The sequence below is a fragment of the Aulonocara stuartgranti genome (genome assembly GCF_965226115.1).
Source record: "Aulonocara stuartgranti genome assembly, chromosome: 15".
Classification (NCBI taxonomy): Eukaryota; Metazoa; Chordata; class Actinopteri; order Cichliformes; family Cichlidae; genus Aulonocara; species Aulonocara stuartgranti.
In genome coordinates, this window is record NC_138951.1 from 8,847,460 (window position 1) to 8,871,018 (window position 23,559).

The 23,559-nt window shown below is 41.8% G+C and overlaps 1 protein-coding gene across 1 annotated transcript in view; it reads right to left on the reverse strand.

Moving 5' to 3' along the window:
* xkr6b (XK, Kell blood group complex subunit-related family, member 6b) overlaps positions 1-22,532 on the reverse strand; it is a 76,551-nt gene extending 54,019 nt beyond the window's left edge. The window contains exon 1 of the mRNA XM_082504697.1: positions 21,597-22,532. Coding sequence (XP_082360823.1) covers positions 21,597-22,159 — 563 coding nt within the window. The 5' untranslated portion in view covers positions 22,160-22,532. The remainder of the gene's footprint in view (positions 1-21,596) is intronic.
* Positions 22,533-23,559: the final 1,027 nt, after the last annotated feature.

The following is a 23,559-nucleotide window of genomic DNA, read 5'->3' on the forward strand; positions in this document are numbered from 1 at the left end:
CCCTTGCGTTAGATGCCTTATTGAACGCTTAAATGATTCATATGTCAGTGTTGAGTGGTTTAAAAACAAAAGAACATTTCTCTGAAAATGTTCGGGTACAAGGACTGGACTGAAAATGAGTGACAACCAGCCAGTGTCCAAAGAAAAACTTATTGTTCAAGACCATTTCTAAAAATTAAACAAAAGGAAAAGACAGGAGAGGGAGATTGACAGACGGATAGGGTAATGCAGTGATGTGGATATGGCACTGGCCTGTTGTGGTGCAGAGGGAGCTGAGCATAAATGTAAAGCTTTTGATTTAGCGGTCAACCTACATTCCCACCCTCACCTATGGCCACGAACTGTGGGTAGAGACTGAAAGAATGAAATTGTGGATACAAACAGCAGAAAAAAAGCTTTTCTCTGAAGAGTGGCCTCTCCTTTAGTGATAGAGCGAGGAGTTCCGTCATTTGAGAGGGGCTCGGAGCAGAACCGCTACTACTCCACTTTGAAAGGAGCCACTGCAGGTGGTTCGGTGATCTGACTAGGATGACTCCTACCCCAGATAAGATTAATTTAGGTAGCTGGGGAGCTGGAGGTCTGGGTTTCTGTCTTTAGGATTCTCCCCCCACAACCCATCCTTGGATAAGAAAATAGATGGATGGATAGACTTTTCATAGTGTTCTCCAACAACAACACTATGAAAAGTTCTCCAACTCTCCTAACTCTGGTTAAGTGAACCCACTGCGCCAATGTATTTTATATGTCATTTTTGGATTGTGGTAGGACTCGACTTAAGCGGTCAAAGAAGTGCAGGAGACTGATGCTGTCCAGTGTAGCAAGTGATTTATTCACCATTTTGTGAACCAAACAATATTTACAAAGAAACAAATAAGAAACTCAACTCTATAATTATTAACTCAGTTCGAATAAACATAACTGAACTTAAATCAACGGAAATTAAGGCCAAACTGCACACAGCTACATTGACCTGAACCTTTCTCTCTCGAAACACCTGAGTTCTTCTGCTTAAATAGTCCACTTAACCAAACAATTTCTCCTCTGGACTATTCCATTCAGTATGTAGGTAAGATGAACATGATTATGTTCAAACCTCTACTACTCCTCTTTACTGGCAACATAAACTCTGCGGTGTAATCAATACATATTACAACAATAAATCTATTTCTTCATAAACCCTCTAAAATCAACTTTATTAAATTATAAGAGTTCTTCCCCTTCTGCACTTGGTCTCTTCCTGTGACCTCAGATGAACCCAGAAGGTATAAAGCAGGAAGTAAAACTACATTTCCTCCTTTTGTTTCTGGAAGACAGGTAGGTAAGGTAAGTTCTAAACAATACAAATTAACAGTTGAAATAAATAACATGTTAACTTAACAAACTTGTATGAATTGATTTAAACCAAAATGTTATGTTATATTATATAATCTGTAAAAGTGCAAAACATAAACAAACCCGGGATAGTAGATGTTTGCCTATTGCAGATTACATGTGAAATATGGTTAAATCAAAACAAGAATGTTAACTAAGAATATAGACAAATGGTCTTCTCACCTACTTTGTCACATGGATGTAGAATTCTGGTCCACTGAAGAGGTTGTTTTGTAACACCAGGTGTCTTTTTTTTCAATATCTACTGAACGTCTAGTGTTCGTGTCTGTAGGACCTCCATGTACAGGCTATTTATAGTCCAAACGTGGTCGCTATGGATGTCTTTTTAATGTCAAACTTAAAAAACAACTCAAACAAAAATGTCAAAAATGACTCATTTTAGATGTCGTTATAATGCTTGAATAAATCAGTAGGTTAACACGCAATAAATTCTGTTTGTTTTTAAATAATCTGTATTCATGTATCATGTTGATAACAATGTTGATATTTGTAAATAAAAATCTATTACATGTATTGCTCATGTAAATTTCCTGCACCTGTCATAGATGTCCACATGATGTCCAGAAAACCCCGTCGTATTCATGTCCAGCTTGGGTCGCTGTTCGGTGTCCAAATTCTGGACCTAGTCTGGACGTCATATAGATGTCCAGATTTGGTCATGGACCGACAGACCTAATATTGTCAAGATCTTCACGTAGGGCTGCTCAATTAATCGAATTTTAATCACGATTACGATCTGGGCTTTCAACGATCATTAAAAATGACTGAGCCGATTATTAGCCCCTCCCTAATTTATCCGCGACACCTTAAAGGCCGGTCCGTGAAAATATTGTCAGGCATAAACTGGTCCGTGGCGCAAAAAAGGTTGGAGACCGCTGATTAAGAGGACCCGAGGGAAGCTCGGAAAGCTAAGCAGAAGTTATTTGGAGAGTGACTGCCGTTGGTTGAAAAGAGAGTTTAAAAAAAAAAACTTCAGTGGTGTTGCACACTATTTTATATTATTTTTTAAAAGTCATCGTTAACCCTTTAAAGCCGGTCAGAGCAGCACGCTCCGTTTTGCGTAACTATTTTTAAATCCCTGTAGAACCTGAACCGTGTAAGCTAGCGCAATAATTTGTTTTGCATATGAAACCGGAGGAGTTGTACTTACATCTGATGCCATCAGCTTGTCCTCGGTCACGGTTTCGTTCCACATATAGCTTTGCAAAAATTGCATAAAAAGCGCTTGCAGGAACAAAAACATAATATTCCAGAAACACGCTTTGCCGTTCCTATCAGCTGTTCGTAACACTTCCCACAGTGAAATGATGCACCTGCTGTTTTCTTTGCAAATTTGCATCATAGGATTGTTTTTTGTTTTTCCTGCAGTATATCAAAATTGCTGTATCTCCAAAATAAAACTATGAAGACACTCAAAATAAATTTCCTGTTGTTGTAAACTATTTTTTGCAACTTTATTGTATTTAAAGTTTTGAGGGATAAGCCTCTTAAATTTCTCCAAGTAGAAATATATGTAAACAAAACAAAAGCGATTTTCAATTTTTTTTGTAGTTTATTGCACTTTTTTGCAATTTATGTAGTTACTATGGACTTAATGCATACATATTATTAAAATATGGGCTATAACAGTTGTATTGATGTATAGCAACTTGAAATGCTCCCACAAATGGCACTACAGCATGTAAAAAAAAAAAATAATATAAGCTCTGGTGGACTTGGTTCTATAGTAGGTCTTAAAGGGTTAAATAAATATTGTCAAATAATCGTGATCTCAATTTCAGTGAAAATAATCGTGATTATCATTTTTGCCATAATCGAGCAGCCCTATCTTCACGTCTATCTGACACCCAATGTTTAGTGGGAAGTGTCACTTTTTTTTGTTTTTTTTATAATTCTGATGGGCAGATGCTGTGCAAAGAGCTAATTAAAACTGTACTGGGGATTCAGCAGTGAATAATTAATTGCATTATTACTGTACTGCCAGATGATCTATTTAATAATTCTCACTAAAGAACAAATGAGTTTGGGAAATCTCCCTCAGCAGGCAGAGCATTTTTACAATCTCATAATCAGTGTCTACTGTAGCATGTTCCTATATTCTCTTTTTCCAGTCTCCTTCTTAGTCTTTCTCTCCTTCAATCACACTTAAGTACACACATAGCACAGATAATCTGCTCTGCTCTTTCCTCTCATTTCCTCTCTGTTGCACATAGACGTGCAACTTTGAGGTAAGGCATGTTAATGACTGATTAGACATTTGGACAAACCTTAGGCAACTTTGTGTTTTGGCTCAGTTAATTTCACAGTGTCTCTGGCAAGGACAGGTGTAAATGAAACCTGACACATCAAATCGTCATCAACAGTCCACATCCAGGTGCGAAACACACAACAACACAAGCCAGAATGTGCGCACGCATGCACACAAACACACAAAGTCATCTGAAGTGTCAAACTCACTGTACAGCATTAACAGCATTTGGCTTGGTATAAAAATGTAATATAATTATAGGTAAAAGTGTAGATTTATACCGTGCAAAACCTCTCAGAAGACCTATTACAAGTTGTCATTGGTAGCTGTGCAGTGCTATACATACATCCTCTTACCCTTGAGTGCGGATGGGGAGGCTGGAACCAATCCCTGCTGACATTGGGTGAATAGCAAAGGATATCCCTGGGCATGGTGGCCTCCTTCTCAGTTGGTAATCAAATACAGTCTGATGTAATTTTCATGATCCAAGAGCTTGGTGTGGCTTTTGAAATTTGGGTTCTTGTCTATTATTGGTTAGTTTGATTTCCTGTTTTGAGTCAATTATTATGGTCATATTTAGCTTCATTTCAGTTTTTATTTCCATTTCATGACAAAGTTTAGATTCCAAGCCTTAGATCTTGTTAAATTCTTCTGGTCTCATTCTTTTTAATAGTCTAACCTTCACTTTCAGTGTTTCCTCTGTCTCGTTCATTTGCTTTCACCTTTTGTGCTTTTTTTCATACTTTATGGGGATTTTTAGCTTTTATTATGATAGGACAGGCTTCAGGAGTGCACAGGAAAAGTGGGAGTAAGAGTAGAAGAGCAGGAGAAGAAGCAAATGACCCAAGTAAAATCAAACTCAGGCCTTTAAAATAGCCTTGCAGCAAATGGGTTGGTGAGCCTTCAATGCTACCCTGTCTGTAATAATGTTTAGGTTAATCTTCAGTGTTGGTTATCTTTTCATTTTGCTTTTTCCTATTATACTTTGTAGGATAGTTTTCCTTCTTGTCTTATGGTAATTTTATTTCCTTCCTTTGAAACTCTCCCGAAACTAGTTTTTAATTATTTTTTCACCTTCTCTCTGTTTGTCAGATCCCACTGTTGAATTTCCTCTGATGTTTCTTACTAAATTCATCATTCTGTTTGCCTGGATTTTTGCCTTGTCATTTTTTTCCAAGTCGTGTATTATTTGGACTTTTGTCTTTCCCCGGTATCAGCTGTGTGCTTCCTTTTTTTGGATGTATGTATATTTTAGACTTTGGGGCGTCTTTGCTCTTGTTAGTTGAAGGATTCGTTAGTTTGTTTGCAAGCTGCACTTCAGTCCTCTTCACATTTCATGACAGTAATACAATGATGTAACTGCAAGTTGTCTTAAATGTCTGCTAATATTTCAAAATGTTTTCCATGTCATGGGACGTGTATGTGCACGTTAGGCCTCAATCATGCAGGCCTAGAAAATTGAAAACTCACAAAAGTGTGTATTCCCCAACTGGTTGGCGAGCGGTTGCTGCCAATTACTGCGTGAAATCAGTTGCAAAGAGGATGCTGCACCAAAAACCTCCCTTGCTTCGTCCACTGAATACCATGGTTGCTGGCAGTTTGCATGAAAGATGCCATCGCATCTGCAAGCTGTGGCCCACTACTCGCTGAGTGCAAAGTATAAACTGTGACTCCTCCAAAAACAGAGATTCTCCTTCAAAAAAGAGCTGTGGCTTTTAAAATGTGTTGGTTGCAGTGGTAAGGATAACTCTCCAAAAGTTCATTCTGTTCATCTGGACGTAGCGTTTTCAGTGGGAGAAACGTCTCGTCACTCATCCAGGTGACTTCTTCAGTTTCAGCTGACTGCAGGTTTCCTCAATATTATAAACAGTATATTTGCATAATGACTGAAACCAGCCCACTGAAGGAACAATGGGCTGGGAGGTCAATTCCTTAATCATAATTATGCAAATTCTCATGACCATTGATCAACAACCACTGAGACTGAAGAAGTCACTTGGATGAGTGACAAAACGTTTCTCCCACTGAAAACGCTACGTCCAGATAAACAGAATCAAGTTTTGGAGATTTACTTACCTGGATGATTGAGCATCCATCAAGATGGTAAGTATAACATTTACTTTTAAGGAGAACAGTCTCCATTCACAGTTTACATTGTACTTTTCACACTTTCTGATAGTGACCAAAGCAATCGCAAGGAGGTTGTGTGTGCAATTATGACCAATGTCACCGTCCATTTGCCAGCGACCAGCCACCAACCATTTTTCCCTTAGTGACCCATGGTAACCAGGGGGGCACCAGCTAGTCTCCAGGTATGTGTGATTTTGATCTTAATAAACCAAACTGCAAATGCAAAGATTAAAAATGTTTTGTTATTCAGTCAGAAAGAACCAGCTCAAGAAAATTGTTATTTAAAATTAATAATTTAAAAGTGATGAATGAATTACATGTAACTAAATATTGCATTAATAGTAAATATAGATAACTAACAGCTAATGCTATATTTAATTTAAATCATGAGCTAAATTAATGTACAACTTATGTTTAAAGTAGTATTGTTTGTGTCACTGTTCTACATGAGTAAGATAAAAATATGTTCATAAATCATAATAAGTTTCTACATGACACGGTTTTACGGTAATAATAGGAGAGCATTTTGTTTTTAGTAACACACAGGTTCACAGACACCACTTTGAGAGGTTTTCAAGTAAAGCGTTTGAGAAAATCAGGTATGAAAACGCGATTATCTGTGAAAACATATTTGAAATGCTCTACTACTATCTATATTGCTCCATGTTTTGTTACACTGACTCGTCTTCAAAAGAGAGCTTTGTGCCCACTGGGGAAGTTTGTGTGTGTGTGAGAGAGAGTGGAGCGGAAAGCTCAGCCTTGCCCAAAAAGACAAAACCCAGTCAGCAATCTCTTGTGGCAGTGAGAGGGAAAATGCCAAAGTGGACAAAAATAAATGATCAAATAAGCAACCTTCTCTCGCTTGGATGAAAATAGTGTGGGAAAAGCCTCAAAGTCTTCCACAGAAATTCTGCATCAAAATAGTCTCGAATAAATCAATAAAAAGACACCCACATATTTGATAGCGTTGCTTGATTTTTTTTTTTCTTTTTTTCTCCATTCCCAAGGACTTTTCTCCTGAGAGCAGACGAAAAAGAATTCCCATGCTATTTTTTTTCCCAGCCTTGCACTCGGATAAATGTTAAGCTTATTTCAAAAGGCTCCATGATTAAACGTCCTGCTAATCTTGGCGCGTTCTACATAAAAATCCACAGAGCATAAATCCATTTACTGCAAAATGTGAGGGAAGGCAAACAGAAAGTGGGGTTGCTAACAATTTTCAGGGTGAAAATGGCAACCATAAAGACGTGGAGCATTTGGAAATGTGTTTGCTCGTCACTGCTCATCAAGGTTAAAAATGTGTAAATTGGCCATATGGCTTGGATTGCTGAATTTCTAAAAAAAAAAAAAAAGAAAAGAAAAGAAAAAAAATGGTTGGTGTGTAATATTTTCATGCCATCCAGAAATTGACAGTTTGCTAAAACTCCTTCTTGGATGGATTTTATTACACCTGGTTGTACACCAAACACAAGAAAGGACGTAACACCTTGGTGGAAATGTGCTGCATGAAAGTTTCTTGATATAAATAAAAAGATAAACATGTTGCAAGCACCAAAGCTGCAGAGAGATGAACAAAGCATCCATTTGTGTGCCCTCACATCAGATTCTTGGTAATCTGCTGATTAAGCAGAAACCAAATGCCAAAATATATCAGAATCTAACACCTTTTAATACTTGCACACATTCTTCAAGAATCTTTGCAGGTATATTTTTTGGGCACTTGGATGGACTTGTCAAGGCTCCTCTGCAAAATATGACTGTAAAGTTAAAATCAAGGCCAGAACCAAAGCAATTGCTGTGCAACTCCCTGTTCTTCTTGTTGCTACTCACTCAGATTGTGACTGTATGTTTGCGGGTGCATTCGTGTGCTGAATGAACACATTTGGGAGCAATCACACGTGTTCCATCTGAAACGTCTCCATCTAAATCTCTTGGACAGTATTGTATAGGATATACTGCATATGAGATGTTCATAGCACGCTTCTTGTTGTTTCTTCTGAACCTGTAATCCGTATAGAGGCAGGGGAGTCACAGTGGCAGTTTTACACTGTTATGTCCCTTCAAGGAATAGTGGACTAATCCACTCAGTTACGGCGGCTGAAAATATCTCACTGACTCCATTTCATCCTCAAAACACTGCAGGGGAAGAACCAAATGGAGCAATGTTCACTGACATATTGGGCCCATAATCCATGTCCATACTGTATATAATTATTCCTTATATACTAGAATTCCATGTTCATAATACTATATATATATTAAACTGTACACAAGTGTATGTGTATGTATGTTCCTAAGAAGTGGCATTGAAACCCTTGTCTCTGGGGGAAATTGACCTGAATTCAGCGCTCAGACTGCTCAGTCATCTTGACTACAAACACTGCAAAGAATCAACCCGGTGCGCACATATATAGCTTAACTTTTATTTTGTGCGATGTCTGTCGTCTTACGTATTTCCCTTTCTGTCGTTCTTCTCTCAGAACCTTTGGATTTATGTTTTCTTTTTTCATATAGGTCTGAATCTGACATAAGAAGTGTTGTTGTGCTGCCGCAGAGCAAAACTTCGCAGCATATAATCTGATGTTTTACACTATACCATATGAGATGAGCCGAGTGCTTCTGAACACTCATCGAAACATAAGGCAAAAGAACATTCACGCCGCCTATGCATGTATCCCTGTTCACACGTTTGCACACGTAGCTGGAAACAAACAGATTTAGATATGAGTAAGAGCCGACTTAAGTATAAAGTCAGTCTTGCTGCTTTTGTTGCAGAAAAAGGGAAAAGTCTGCATATTCTACAGTTCTTAAAAAACCTTTGCAAAGGCAACCGTTTCGATCTATAGGAACTTGTTTGGGCATTGCTGCTTTTGCTGCCAGGCATATTGACCACAATGCATTTAAATGGCCTGCTGAGCACAAAGCATTCAGACTCCTGTTAATATGTAATTTGCTCTGAGGACAAACAGACATGAGATAAGAGCTGAAAAACAGAGGGATGAAGGCGAAGAGTGGGAGGGGAAGCAGGAAGTGCAAAGAGCAGACACAAATAGAAACAAAGACAGAAGGATATGAGGAGGGGCAAGAGTCAGAGGAGAGAGAGAGAGAGAGAAAAAATGACTGGTAAACAGAGAAAATAGTCCCAACATATGAAATGCACTTTTAATGAACCCCCTTCCCTGCTAGTCCTGAAGTGGTGGTGATGTATGACATCTAACTGATCACTGTTGGTCTCTTGAGCAGATGACCTCTCTCCTATGATGCTCTCAGCCCTCCACAAGAACCCAATTTAGCTCTTCTGCCTCACCACAGCCACCAGAATAAAGGAAAAATCCATCCAGCCGCAATCATAAAGAAGAAAAGAAGGACACAAGAAGGACAGCGATGGACTACTGAGCAAGAGGCCTGAATACAGGCTGTTCTAAATACGAGCAGGCCACTAACATTATGTAGGACAGAACAGATGTTTTTCTTACAGTAAATGTCATGCGTGAAAGCCCAAGATGAATTCAAGCATGTGGGTTTACACATACTGTAAAGAAATGTGCCCTTTTTTGGTTCCTTGTTGGGATCTGGAGAAAAGGATCGCTTTCATGAGCGTCTGTTTGCAAGAAAGCCAGAATGAGGGAAGTGTTACAGTACCTCAGCAAAAGACTAGATAAAACTGTCTCAGAGGGTAAATCCAGGCATAGCTAGCTGAGACGGCGTGCACGCTCCACACAACATCACGTTGTTTTGGGGGTTTTTTAAAGTGCGTGCGCGCTTTTTGACTTTCTATCGTCACATTCCCAATTTCTCAGTGAGTGTAACAACTCACTAAGCAGGGTATCACCATGCAAATATGAGAATGAGAAGAGAAGAGTGTGAAACACTGCAAGTGTGACACTGAGAGAGCATGAGAACTAACGGGGCTGTTCAATTATTTATAAGCAGAGATTGTCTGTTTATCAAACTGACGCCTGGAGCGTCGGCCATGATTACACTCAAACAATGGTGGTCTTCACTGAACACTGCTGAGCCAGCTTTCAAGACACAGACTAGATATGAATAAAGCGCAGACAGCATCAAAGTGTGTGTGAGTGAATATGTGTGTGTATATGTGCTTGTGTGCATAAATAGTTTTTCAGTGTTGGTTTTCACACTGTTAAGAATGGATTATTATGTTGTAAAATATCCAGTCATCATTTATGCACCTCTTATGAATACTTCATGTGGAAACTAATAGTTGTTGAAAAATTAACTGCTTAGACCTCGACTGTAGCATACTGTAATGTGTTAGATGCACCTGTTCAGCTGGTGGTTAATGCAAATATCTAATTAGCGAACCAAATGCAACTCAGTGCACTGAGGCTTGTAGAAATGGTCGCAAAAGTTCAAACCAATCATCAGATCAACTGCTGATATACTGGGGTTTTTCCCCACAACCAGCCAGGGTCTGGGTTTTACAGACAATAGTATGAAAAAGTGAAAATATCCAGCGAGCAGTGGTTCTCTGGGTGAAAACGTCCTTGTTAATCCCAGAGGTCTTAGGAGAATGGGTGCACTGCTTCAATAACAGGCAACAGTAACACAAATAAGTGCTTGTTACAGCCAAGGCATGTAGAAGAGCATCTCTGAACACACAACAAATTGAACCTTGGAGTAGATGGGCTACAGAGGGGAGAAAACCACACAAGGCACTGCCGCTGTCAGCTAAGAACAGGAAACTGAGGTTATAATTCACACTGGATCACCAAAATTTAACAATAAAAGATTGGAAAAATGCTGCCTGGTCTGACGATACTCGACTTGTGCTGCAATATTCACAGGGCAGGTTCAGAATTCGGTGTAAACAACATGAAATCATGGCTCCGTCCTGCCTTCTATCAGGCTGCTGTTGGTGGTTTAATGGTGTGGGGGATGTTTTCTTGACAAACTTTGCATCTCTTTGCACAAAATACGCATTGTTTAAATACGATGGTCTACCTGATTATTGCTGCTGATGGTGTCCATCCTTGACCACAGCATGCCAACCTTCTGATGGCTGCTTCCAGCAGGAAGCACACAGCATGTCCTAAAACTCAAATCACCTGAAACTGGTTTCTTGAACATCACAGTGAGTTCACTGCACTCAAATGGCCTCCATAGTCACCTGAGCTCCTTTGGGATGATATATGCTCAGGCTGTAAAGTCTTTAAAAGCCTTTTGAACCTGTTTGTTCACATTGTTATGTAAGAGTCTGTTGAAATATCTTCTTTAAAGTGGCAATAAAACAACTTTTACCCACCTGCAGAAAATATTCTTGCTTATATCAAACCAGATTCTTCCAGCTCCTTACACAACCTGCAGAAGCAGAATATGCCGTCCGTCCTGTTGGAATCACTTGTTAGTGAGTTTTTATTTCGATCAGCAAAACACTTGCATACTTTGCATTATTATTCACTCTAATGTTATATGTTCTACTCGATTTATCGGTTCAATTACTGAGAGAAAGACTGCTTTCTGTTTGGCTTGATGTTTGCCTTCCTTCACCTGTTGCTTGTTTTTCTCCACTTCACACTGAACAGCTTGTGTACAGTCAGCTGGTGTGATCTCGTGGGCTGCCTGCAGCTTCTCTGAACTAACATTATTTTGCCTTGAGTTGAAAAGTGGCCATAAGCTGCACCGCACACACACACACACGCACTGCACGGCCGGGTGTTGATTCTCAGTGGGATTTGCAATACCAGCAAACCTTTTTAAACCTGTTTTTCTGCCTTAGCATCGAAATCTCATTCAACGCACCTTCGAAGACGTTTCAGATTTTACAATGAAAGACTGTGCGCTCTCCCTTTTTTTACAACGTGAACTATGACTTGCTCTGTTGCGTGCGGTCTTTTCAGCAGAGCATAAATAAGTGGCCATGTGAAAAGCTGTGAATCTAAAGGAATGCCATGAGCTGCGAGAACAGAGCCATTACGCCACAGGTGGACTCTTGAACCGAGGTGTAACAGTTTCCTGCAGGAACGAGACGTTTTGTCAGGGTGGAAATGAGGAACGGAACGTGGGAGATCTGAAAATGGGCTCTGCAGGGAGCATAAGATGGGTGGTATGGCAGGATAAGGAAGGCAGGGAGGGAAGAGGCGCTGTGTTGTAATGGGGCAGGAGCCAGATGCTCCAGTTTCCTTGACAGAAATGGAGGTCAAATGCAGCTTTATGTGAGGGCAACAGTGAGAGAGAGAGAAGCACAGACATAGAGAGAAATATAGAGGGGAGGGAGGCAGCATCATGACTTTAACTAGTGGTAAGGGACACTGCACACCGTGTAGAGAGCCCCCATCTTTCTAACTACAGCAGGGGAGGATAAGACTGTGTGGTGTCTACTTCCAGGATAGATGAAGGGGGGAGTAATGGGGTTTATAAGGAGGCTGAGAACATTAATAGATGTAAGTGAGAGAGAGGGATAAAAATAAAAACATATGTTAGGGTAGACAGAGCTTATGAAGCACTAATGGATAGAGAGACTATACGGGGAGGACACATGATGAACTCAAATGGTCCATCTGGGAATGTGGGCCTCACCTATTCCAGGAGAAAAAGGGGCATAAATATATATTAGAGATGCAGCTATTAGGCAAGGGACTCTAGATGAAAAATAGCTTTTGTATGTGAGTATTTCAGCTCACACTGGATAGCCCATGGGCCCACGTAATGATTTTCTCTGAGTAGAATATGCAGTTGGGTAATGGGGGAATATACATCACACGTGCTGTTGTGAAGGCTTCAAAGGGGAAAGTGGCAAAAAGGGCCGATTTAGGGTTTTGTTTAGAGGAGAATGGGATTAGCAGACAGTTGTAGGGAGGACCGGGAACCGAAATGATGCAGCCAATAAAACCAGCCGCACGCCACGCTGAGCAAACAAGAGACTTCAGAGTCAATAAATCCTACATCGTCACAAGCCAATTTCCACAAGCTGGCAAGCTACAACTGTAGCGAGCAGCAAAGACGAGTGTAAACATGTTAGCATACACAAAGGCAAATTGAACAATACTCTGAATCTGGCGAGTATTTGTCTAATCAAATGTAAAGATAAGGCTGGGTTTGAATGAAAACACCCATGTTAGCCCCGTTCTCGGGACATTTTTACCCTGTTTGAGGCACTCACAAGCCCACTGGTGCCTTTTAAAGACATGTTTACTTTAGAATCATTAATAAATGTACGGTTTCGTACAACAATCACAAACAAAACGACAAACAAAAGGAGCTGGACAGTTTAAGGAGTCGTTTGATATTACTGCCAATAAACTGTACATAAAAGATGGACATAGCCCTTGTGATGTCATCCTCATTTTAATGCCAGCAGTGATTTAAATCACACTTTAGGTTCTTAACATGGTCAGCACGCCTGCTTTCAGAGATTGTATATGAATCCATCCCACAGAAACAAATCCTTGCTATCTGGTGCTACACCTCCAGTCACCAAAACTGAAACACAGACAAGCCGCATTATTTGTCATGTAGTCTGATTAAAAATGCTCCAAATGTCACCAGCGTCACAAACACGCTTGACTCAATCAGCAACAAAAGGCAGACTGTACTCTCTAAGGAAGAGCGTGAAGGAGATGACTTTAGGCAAAAGGAGAGAGCCACGGGAGGACAGGAGGAGTTCACTGCCAGCTGACTCACCACTCTCTGATCAAAGCGCGAAACAGGACCTGGAAATGTGTTATTCTCAAGGTGTGTGGTTCCTGTAAGAGAGCAAGATGCTGTGACGTGAGACTGCATATAAAGAGGTGTATAAAAAAACAGCTTCTCCCTACTCCCTTGAGGTTCACGTACACACGTATGTGCGTGTGTGTGTGTGTGTGTTTGTGTGATCCGCATACAGATCTCTGTCTGGTAACCCATCTGCCCCCCGTGTGCTTGATATTCAGTCATGAGCCTGCCTCTGTCTGTTGAACAGCGTGGAGAGGCAGAAAGAATTTAGCATCAGGGCCTTCAGGCGTCTACGACAAAATATTGTTTTGCTTAGGAGGCCAGCCTGAGGCGGTTAAATCAAGCATGATCACATGCTTTTTATCCGTATTCATTTGCCCTGCACTGAACTTAAGAGCCTTCTACAGTAACAGCTGGCGTTACCGCCTGTAGAAACAAGACTGGAATGAACCAACATGTTAGCTACTCATTTATTTACAGGGTTACCCTTACGTACCCATGTGTTGTCAAAACCCTCCGCTAAAGCTTGTTGAGTCTTTTACAAGACCCAGTTTAATCACCCATCTGTTTATTAAGAGGTGAAACATCTGGATTTGAATACCCACTGAATGAAACGTTTTCCAGCAATGCTCCAGCCTCAACCAAAGTCATGAAGAAATGGAACCAAAACAGCAATTGAGTTCTCTTTTTCAGCTCTCTCCCCCTCATCTCCGCTTCTCAAATGACTAAGGCAAATATTTCTCTGCCATTTATGGCTTTCTGTCTCTTTACCCCCGGCTGCGGCGCATTCCCAAGAAAGCCGGCTTTTCTTGTATTTTGATGGGCTCCTCTGTCACATAATTGGGGGCTGTCTTGGAGAGCTGGCTTTAAAGGTTTGTTCCCTGTTATCACTGCTAATGAGAAAATGAGCAGCGTTACACTGATGTGATCCACCAATTGGAATGTAATGTGCTGCCTGTAAATAACACACAACAGAGGTAGATGTGCACCTGATTTTAAAAAAAGAGGTTTGCTAGCTGATGTATTTTGATATCTTTAGCATGTAAATATAAATACATAATATGTTTTATATATCTTATTTTAAAGGAGATTCCCTGTCTTTGCTACCAGCAAAGAGAATAAGCAGTCCAATAAGACCCCAGGCATCGATTGCTCCTTCCCTTCATTCCAAAAATACTCCAGTGCCTCCACGGCGGAGGGAACAAGATGTTCCCATCTTTCACCGCTTTAAACTCTCAATATGTAATTGCCAATCACCAATCCATCCAAGCCTTCATCGTTCCCTTCTTTCACCCTCTCGGCTGTTTTTTTTTTTTTTTTTGTCTTTCTTGTGTTTTTTTTGCATTGACATGGCAGCTGGTTGCATTGAATCATCTCAGTGTCTTGCTTCACTGCGTCTACAAACCTTTTTTGGCAACTACAAGCAGCCCAGCCAGCCAAGGGAGGCTTTTGTTGACTCCTTCGCAGACTGTATTAATATTTACCAGGCTCTGAAACACAGGCAGACATTGACCATGAGGCGATTCCTTCGTGTTGCTTGGTGGTAAGCCCGTTCTTGTTTTTTGGATTAAAGCATAATCCAACCAACCAGATTTTGCAGTGTTTAAACATTGCTTGCTGCAGTAAGGGGGTGTGAGGAATTGGTGGAGGGGGAGGGGGGGGGGATCCCCACGCTGTTGGCTTCTGTTCAGCTGGAGAATTCCTTAAAAACCAAGATGATCGTAGGATTTGAGTGACGCTATATGTTAACCGGTCTGAGTAGCAATCTCACTGGCAATTCTCCATATACACTGTAGATGTGTTTTTTTTTTTCATTTTCTTGCACTGAGTTGGAAAGAAAATTTATAAGAGTAGAAAAAAAAGCAGTAATACATCCCACACACAGCGATGATCTTAGACACCATATTTAAAATACTACTTTCTCGCTAACCAGATTGAAACCTTTCAGCCTACTCTATTGATTCAGATGGACATGGCAAAATGAAAAATATACATAAACTCATAATACTTTCAAAGTTTTCCCTTGTGTGCTGACAAACTGTCAAGAACCGAGTGAAGGTTTAAAGTGTGCGAGAGGAAGGACTCAAAATGTGCACCAAATACAAAATAAGATAAGCAAATTTGATCATATCCAAACACGGTACGCAGTTCCCAGATGACCCCTTCATCACTGTGGTTACAACACTGTGAAAAAACAGAGCTGCATATGCCTGGGAGACAGGAAAAAATCAATACACAGTCCCATATACAAGCACCCTTTAATATTCACTGAGTGTAATCTGAAACCAGGACCTCATAAGGTTAAAAATACCAAGATGAGGCGCTGAAACTTTCTTGGTGCTCGAGGTAGAATTTCAGCACTGACACCAGCAGAGCAGTCGTTTCACAGAGGCACAGCTCCCCAGCCTTTTTCTTATATTCTGACAAATTATCACCATCTTTCAGATTACTTCTCAAATGCCAGTTGTGATCACCAAAACCTTTAAAAGAAAAACAACCCCTTCCAGAAGGATTTTGTTTTTTCAAACAACCCACCTACTGGACTTATAAAAGCACCAACATGAAACTTTTAATAGTCATTCATAATATACCACGTACAGTCTTTTATCCAGGGCTGAACGAGACTCGTGGCTCAAGAGTTGGGAGTTCGCCTTGTAATTAGAGATGGACCGATCCGATATTACGTATCGGTATCGGTCCGATACTGACCTAAATTACTGGATCGGATATCGGAGAAAAATAAAAAATGTAATCCGATCCATTAAATATCACGAAAGCACCTCACAAAACTTGCAACACGCCGTAACTCGCCTCAGAACGTCGGAGCAGTATGCATCACGTGATAGAGCAGCTGTGGCATGCGGGACCTGTCGGTGGTCTGGATAGCATTTGGAGCTTCGCTAGCAACCTGGCATTTCATCTCCGACAAAGTTATCCCCGAGAGAAGTAAAGCAAGTGTGTAAGTCCATCTCTGAATGTTTGTAAAGCATTCCCACGTTAAGCTTAACGAGCGACTGCCTCTCGCTCTCCGGCTGCTACTTCAATCGTGAAACTGCTAATGATCAGCTGATCGGCTTTTCTGTTGTGAGTCTCTCTTGTTTGTTTTTGGCCCACTTTGCGCCAGAAAGAGCAAACCAGCGGCTGAACAACAGCAGCACGTTTAAGCTTGATAAGCTGTTGTTAGAATTTATTTAATATTACTTTCTACACCAGGATCTTTTTCTACGTAGCTGACGGCTGGTAACTGTGCAGGGGCGGATCTAGCAAAGTTTAGCCAGGGGGGCCGATAGGGCATTAACTGGGAAAAGGGGGCACAAAGACATACTTTTCTTTCTTATTCTCATTTAAAATGTCTAGCTTTTAATAAATAATTATCTGACACCCAAAGTTTTAATTTGATGTAAAATGAATAGAAGTCAATTACTGTATATAGTGACTATTAAGTCTAATATATATACCCTAGTAAGCTATAGTACATTTTCCTTTGGGAAGGTACCATCTGTGCAGTCTGCAATTTTGTTGAAGAAAGATGTTGAATCTATTTAATATTTCTTGAAAAATAATTGATTTCTGTGCATTTTTTTTCACACTGCATCAAATTAAGGTTGATTACGTTGATTAAGCATCATGAGGTGGAGCGTGAGGGGTGGTTCCCTATTTTTTATTTATTTATTTTTGTTGTTGCTGGGAGTTGGAACCCTATTAGTTAGGTTGCTTAATATTTACGCTAAGTACTCTTTAAAATACCAGAATAGGGAGGATGGTGTAGGTCTAAGTTTATTAGATTGATCAGTATTGCTGAACTATGAAATATTTTTTTTGTATACAGGTATAACAGAATAGCTTTAGTGTAGTTGTTGTTTTAAACTTGAGTATGAACTTGCAGACTTGCAAAATGCAGCAAGATATTTTAAAAAACAGTTTTGTTGATTAAAAAACACTATATCGGATTCATATCGGTATCGGCAGATATCCAAATTTATGATATCGGTATCGGTATCGGACATAAAAAAGTGGTATCGTGCCATCTCTACTTGTAATCGGAAGGTTGCTGGTTCGAGCCCCGGCTCGGACAGTCTCGGTCGTTGTGTCCTTGGGCAAGACACTTCACCCGTTGCCTACTGGTGGTGGTCAGAGGGCCCGGTGGCGCCAGTGTTCGGCAGCCTCGCCTCTGTCAGTGCGCCCCAGGGTGGCTGTGGCTACAATGTAGCTTGCCATCACCAGTGTGTGAATGTGTGTGTGAATGGGTGGATGACAGGTTGTGTAAAGCGCTTTGGGGTCCTTAGAGACTAGAAAAGCGCTATACAAATACAGGCCATTTACCATTTACCATTTACAATGTTTAAAACGCTGAATGGGAATGGATGTCTCAGACTAGCCACTTGTTGCTCTGATGCATATTTTCTTAATGTGCCCTTAGTCGGGGAGCTGACGAGAAACAGCTTAAAAAAACAAAACAAAACAAGAATGGCCAAAGTTAATGCAGAAGAATGTGAAATATTCTGACCTTAATTGTTAAGGTTGGTTTAAAAAACGACAATACTGGATGGTTCCAACCTCTTAAATATGCCCACGACTTCCACTTCTTTAACCTGTGATGCACACTTTCACCTTCAGCCAACAACCACACAAGACAGAAGACAGATGTGTAGGGACATGTAAACCGAATGTTTTGCCTAACATCTGGATTGCTTGTTTAAACCAATAAACGCTTCAGTCGTGTTAGAACAATCTTTAAAAATGTTTTGCCAAATACCAGTATCTGTGGCTGAAGAAGCAATGTGATGTTAATGCGTTCACTTTTTAGTGGTTAGCAATCGCTGCTGCACAAGTGTTGCTCACTTTGGCGGAACAGCACAGGAGCTTGCCACTTTTACACAGCTATTAGAATTAAAAAAGAGAAGGGGTAGACTATGCCCCGCCCCAGTTCTGCGGGGAATTCCCAACCTCCTGAAACCCTCTGAAATTTCTGTATGGATTCCTGCAATGAGGTGCGGATGGATGCAGTTCTCTTTCAGCCAGGCACTAATTTGGGCTTACACTGATTAAGCTGTTCATCGTGCTGCCAGGAGACCGCTGTGTATGTGCGATCCGCTAAGCGTATGTGAGGAGAATCTCTAAAGCTCAAGGAGACACCATCAGCGGTGCTGGCGACTCACGGGGAGAGAGGACATGAAAGAGCTACGGACAGCCGGTGTCATAGTGGGATTACAGATGGGAGAGGAATCCTCCCCACTCTGTCAACAATTAACAAGCAGATAACTGCAAAACAAGCTCGGCGATTCTGTCATCGGCTCAGTCCTCAGGTACACAAAGAAGGAGAGGGGGGAAAGAAAGGAGCTAATTGAATGTAGAATTGAAAGTAGAACTCAGTAATGAGACATGATGAAGCAGCGTTTTTGACTCCTGTCAGCACTTCAGGTTGTTTCCTCGTATTAATGATGGCAAAACATTTCACAAACTGATACTGCAGCAGCTTGCCTGAGAATGGCCATTATTGGTCATTTGAAATCCAGTCATGAAAAAACAACAACATCACCCATAAAAGAAACAAAAGACATGCTTCTCAAAGTTTAGACACAGCTGATGAAATGCAACAAAGTGAACTAGGTAGAGAACAGTTTAATATATACGCACGCCACATGATGCAGCGCAGTATGACAACATATGCTGCTTATTGGCAGGGTGGCATCTTGCAGCGTCTAATAATCTCCATATCAACTGTTATCCCTGTGGGGCTCAGGTTATGAACTCTCACTAAGCTGACAAGAGCAGCTTCTGACCCTCCACTCCAAACCAGCAGCCAGGCGGATCATGTCCAAAGGGAGAAAGTGGCCTGACAATGATCCCCTGCCCCCAGGTTTTGTGCTGTCACAACATACACAACAACACATTATGTTTCCTTGAGTTCCTCATAAGCAACGTTTAATCACTCCGGTCTGTTGTTGTACTTTAACCATCTTGGATTTCTCTTGTGCAAATTCTTACTTTTCATGTTCATGCAAAGTTGAAGTTGTTTGGTATAAACTTAACTTTGCTATTTTACGGTTATGCAGCTGGGATCAGGGGAACAGTTACCAGGCAACCAGAGGAGATTATACAGGAAGAGTCAGGCTGGGGTCCCCCATTTCCATCTTTGAGCTTAGCTAAGCAAGCCAGCTGCATGTGGAAGTTGATATATTTAAAAAGATTTTTTAAAATAGTTCAAGTGTGGCACTGAGCTCATTTAAATATGGCAATAGAACAGGATAAAATACCTATTTTCCAGCTGCTGTTATATAATGGGTTTACTGGAGTTCGTAGGCACCTAAACAAAGATGCACACAGTCATATCAGACTAATAACACTACTGATGGCTCACTTCCATTTACAAATCTCTGTAAGCCAAGCCACTGAGCCAGCATGTCTACCAGGACCCTGGTGTAATTAATACAGCCATAATCAATTATATTGTTTACATCAGTGTTTTTCCTTACATGCTGAATATCTGAAGAGAAGCAAATATCTAATGTGTTTCAGCAAATGCTCGTTGGTATTTCTCTAAAACAGAGTGTGCAACAATGAGGTTAGGCAAATTAGGGTTCTCTCCATTTTTGTACATTTTTACTTAGGATGCATATGACCAACCACTTTCACCATCAACACAAGCAGTGTCTTTGACTGGGTGCCTGCTAACAGCACTCTCCATGCCCTCAACCCACTACAGACATGAGCAAAAATAATCAATCGAATCACACTAGAGTAAATAAACATGAGCCAATGCAACTGCAGCTAATCAGTCTAACAGCCTATAGGTGTACCTCAAAACGGGTTGGATGGGGGAAAACTACTGGAGACCCACCAGCAAGCACTAAATTTAACTTTAGTGCAGTAGTGAGGTTGTTTTTTTTTTTGTTTTTTGTTTTTTTTTCAAGAACATAAAAAGGACATTGGGCTTTTTTTCTTTACACTAAACTGCAAGGCTCAAAATTGGAAAAATGGCACGAGAAGATATCTAATTTAATTGCCCGTGCCATTTTTTCCATAAAGGTCAGTGAGTTTTAGTTCACATTTTACTCTTACGCGTGTGAGTAATTTAGCCCGTAGCACAGATGTTACTGTGCATCACACTAAGTCACGGCTTAGGAAAAAAATCCATTTGTCCGATGAGGAGCAAAAAGGCTGCTCTCAAACACAAACACCGTAAAAGAATGAGGTGGACCCTTCCGCCGGTTCCCACGGTGTACTGCTTTACATTTTCCCCACTTCTCTCTGGGCAGCCGTCATGCGTTACTTTTACCCCCATTAAATGCCAGCCACTGCGTCTGTCTGCACCAAAAAAAAAAAAAACAACAACAACTCGTCGGCCAGAAGCTCCGACTAAACAGCCCACATATAGTAGGAGAGCTATGCGCACCGGTGTCACATTTACTACTATAGACTCTAGATGTCACAGATTGCGCGCTGAGATCTACACATTTAAGCATCTCCGTAGTCCCCCCGGCTCATCAATTTGCATGGCCAAAAAAAGCGGATTTTGGTGACCAAAATCTGTCGAGCGTCGCAGAGGAATCGATGACATCATGTCTGTGGGGGGAAGATGTAGTTTTTGCGAGCCGTGAAAACAGATGCTCGTCTGGCCTCTGGTTGGAGTATCTGATGCGGGGAGGGGAAAGCGGGTGCATTGAGGCGACTGTGCACTGTGATGTGAGCGACACACACACACACACACACACACACACACACACACACACACACACGAGCTTTAGGTTACTACCTGCTCCGTCTGAGCAAATAGCTCTCTTCCCTCCCCACAAAAGCGCAATGGCGCACTGTGGTGCACGCACAGCGGTGCGATTTCTGTGCAGATGTGGACACATTTGCGCAACTAAAACGCGCGTGGTGTGACTGAATGTCGAAATAAGCTAAAATGTAAATGCATACATGTGAGCCACAATGAGGCTGAGAGCCGAGCGTAACGGCATCACAGTGGTGCTGATGTTTTTTGTTTTTTTTTTACCCCAGCCATGTACACAAGATCGGGTTATACCAGGTGACAGTCAAGAAGAGGTTAGAAGGCTGGCTGAGTGGATAGAGGAGAGGAGCTGGAAACACTGCGCTTTTAGGAGCTTAACCGATTCTTTTGAGGCCCAAACTTAAAAGTTTGTCTTACCTCCACACTTGTCCCATCTGAAAGATGTGTATAAGGGTCTGCCAGACCCAGACGGAGAGGCGGCAGCACCTGTCTCTTTGCAAACTGGCTGTAGCTCTACGACTACTCAGCCCCTCCACGGAGCCCAGTCCTCCCCCCGTGTAATCCTGGACAAACCACCTGAAGCTCAGGATCTGAACCAGAACCGAGGGCACCAGCACGAAGAACAGGGTCAGGCCTGACCACAGGAAGTCCTGTTTGTGATAATAGTCGACGGCCAGCCACAAATCGGTCCCCACGTCCCAGAAGAACACCAGCAGTGCCAGGATGATCCACAGGCAGTCCAGCCAGAGGCGTTCCTCCTGCGGTGGTCGCGCTGCATCTCTTCCCTTCCCCTTCCCCCGGAGGTAATGCAGGCAGGCGCTCCGGCAGCCCCAGTAGCACGACGAGGTGTTGCAGCAGTGACAGATGTGGAATGAGCTGCCGTCCCGAGTGTCGTCCTCTCCCGTCCCCACCACCTCGTCCAGATTGTGCAGCTGGGCGAAACCGGTGACGACCCCGCGACCATCGGATTTCGCTGCCATCTTTCCCTCTGATGTTCCCACCTCCTCCGGCTTCCGGGGTTCGTGACGACACTTCCCTGACACCTGTTTTGCACCCCAAATGTTGGAGCCATCTAAAAGCGGGGTGTCAGCGCGTCGCCGTCGCTCGCTCCGTCCCCAGAAAGCGCACCGGTGGCGCAACAGACGCGGCACATTTTCCCCTGCTTTCCCTCCACTGCAGATCTACTCCCACCTGGCAACAACAATCTAATCTGCGAGTTCAAACAATTTAATTGGCAACTCATGCGTCCGACTGCGATCCAACAATTTTTACCTGCGCATTAATCTCATTTCCTGCTGTTTCCCATCTCTGCAGCTCGCCTCCAGCTGCAAGCGGAGTGCCATGAGCAGACGGTCCCTCCACTGTCCCACGCCGACGTAACTCACCCCCCCCCCCCCCCCCCCCCCTCTCTCTCTCTCTCTCTCTCTCTCTCTCTCTCTCACACACACACACACACACACACACACACACAGACTCACTGCCAACGTGGTTGCCATCTAGTGTCTCATTTGAAGCCCCAAAATATGCAGGAGTGGGCCGACTGCATAATGTAGATGGTGATTTGGTGATGACTTGAGTGTTTGAATCAATCACACTGACACAGTTTGGAGTCACTGTTTGTGGGATGCAAACAGAAGCTCCTCCGCTTACGAAAAAAAACAAAAAAAACCCCAAATCGTCAGCTCCCGAGAGTTTACGTGAACTGCTGTGGTTTTCGCTATGCGTGTGAGCGCATATGAGGTTATTTTCTCTCGTAAATGTTTAGACTTTTAATACAAAAAGAGCGATATGGGTAACTTCTATACAAAATATAAGATGGGGTTTGTTTCAGTGGGAATCAGAGGGGTTAAGCGTATACTGAAAAGCACCCCCACCCCACCCTCGGGTTACATGTGGGAACAAAGGGCTGGTGAGTCCGCTGCAGGCTCAACAACTGTGATTAGAATGTGCACACTGAGCTGCCACGCAGGGTCATATCCAATGTGAGATTGATTGGATCATGTCCGCTTCACCCCCGCTGTCTGCTCAGCTCTGCCTGTGCGGACTTGATGGGAGCTGTCTAGTGCTGAATCCTCGACAGCTCTGTCTTTATTCCCAAAGGGCCTAATTGAGAACGCTTCGTCTGAACTAGTTATCTATCTAACAAGGTTGCTGTAAGTAAACTGAAACTGAAAATTAAGGTGAAATATACAATTTTAGTTTGTTTGCTAAAATATTTTTTGTAGGGAAAGAAAATAAAAATGAACTGAAATGATTTTGTGAACAACTAACTCAAATAAACTCAAACTATAAAGAAAACATCCTTAGGTTTACTCCTTGTCAGTCTGGCAAAATGTATTATCACAGCTTGCCTGATGAGGCTTTAGTTTGTACTGAGACT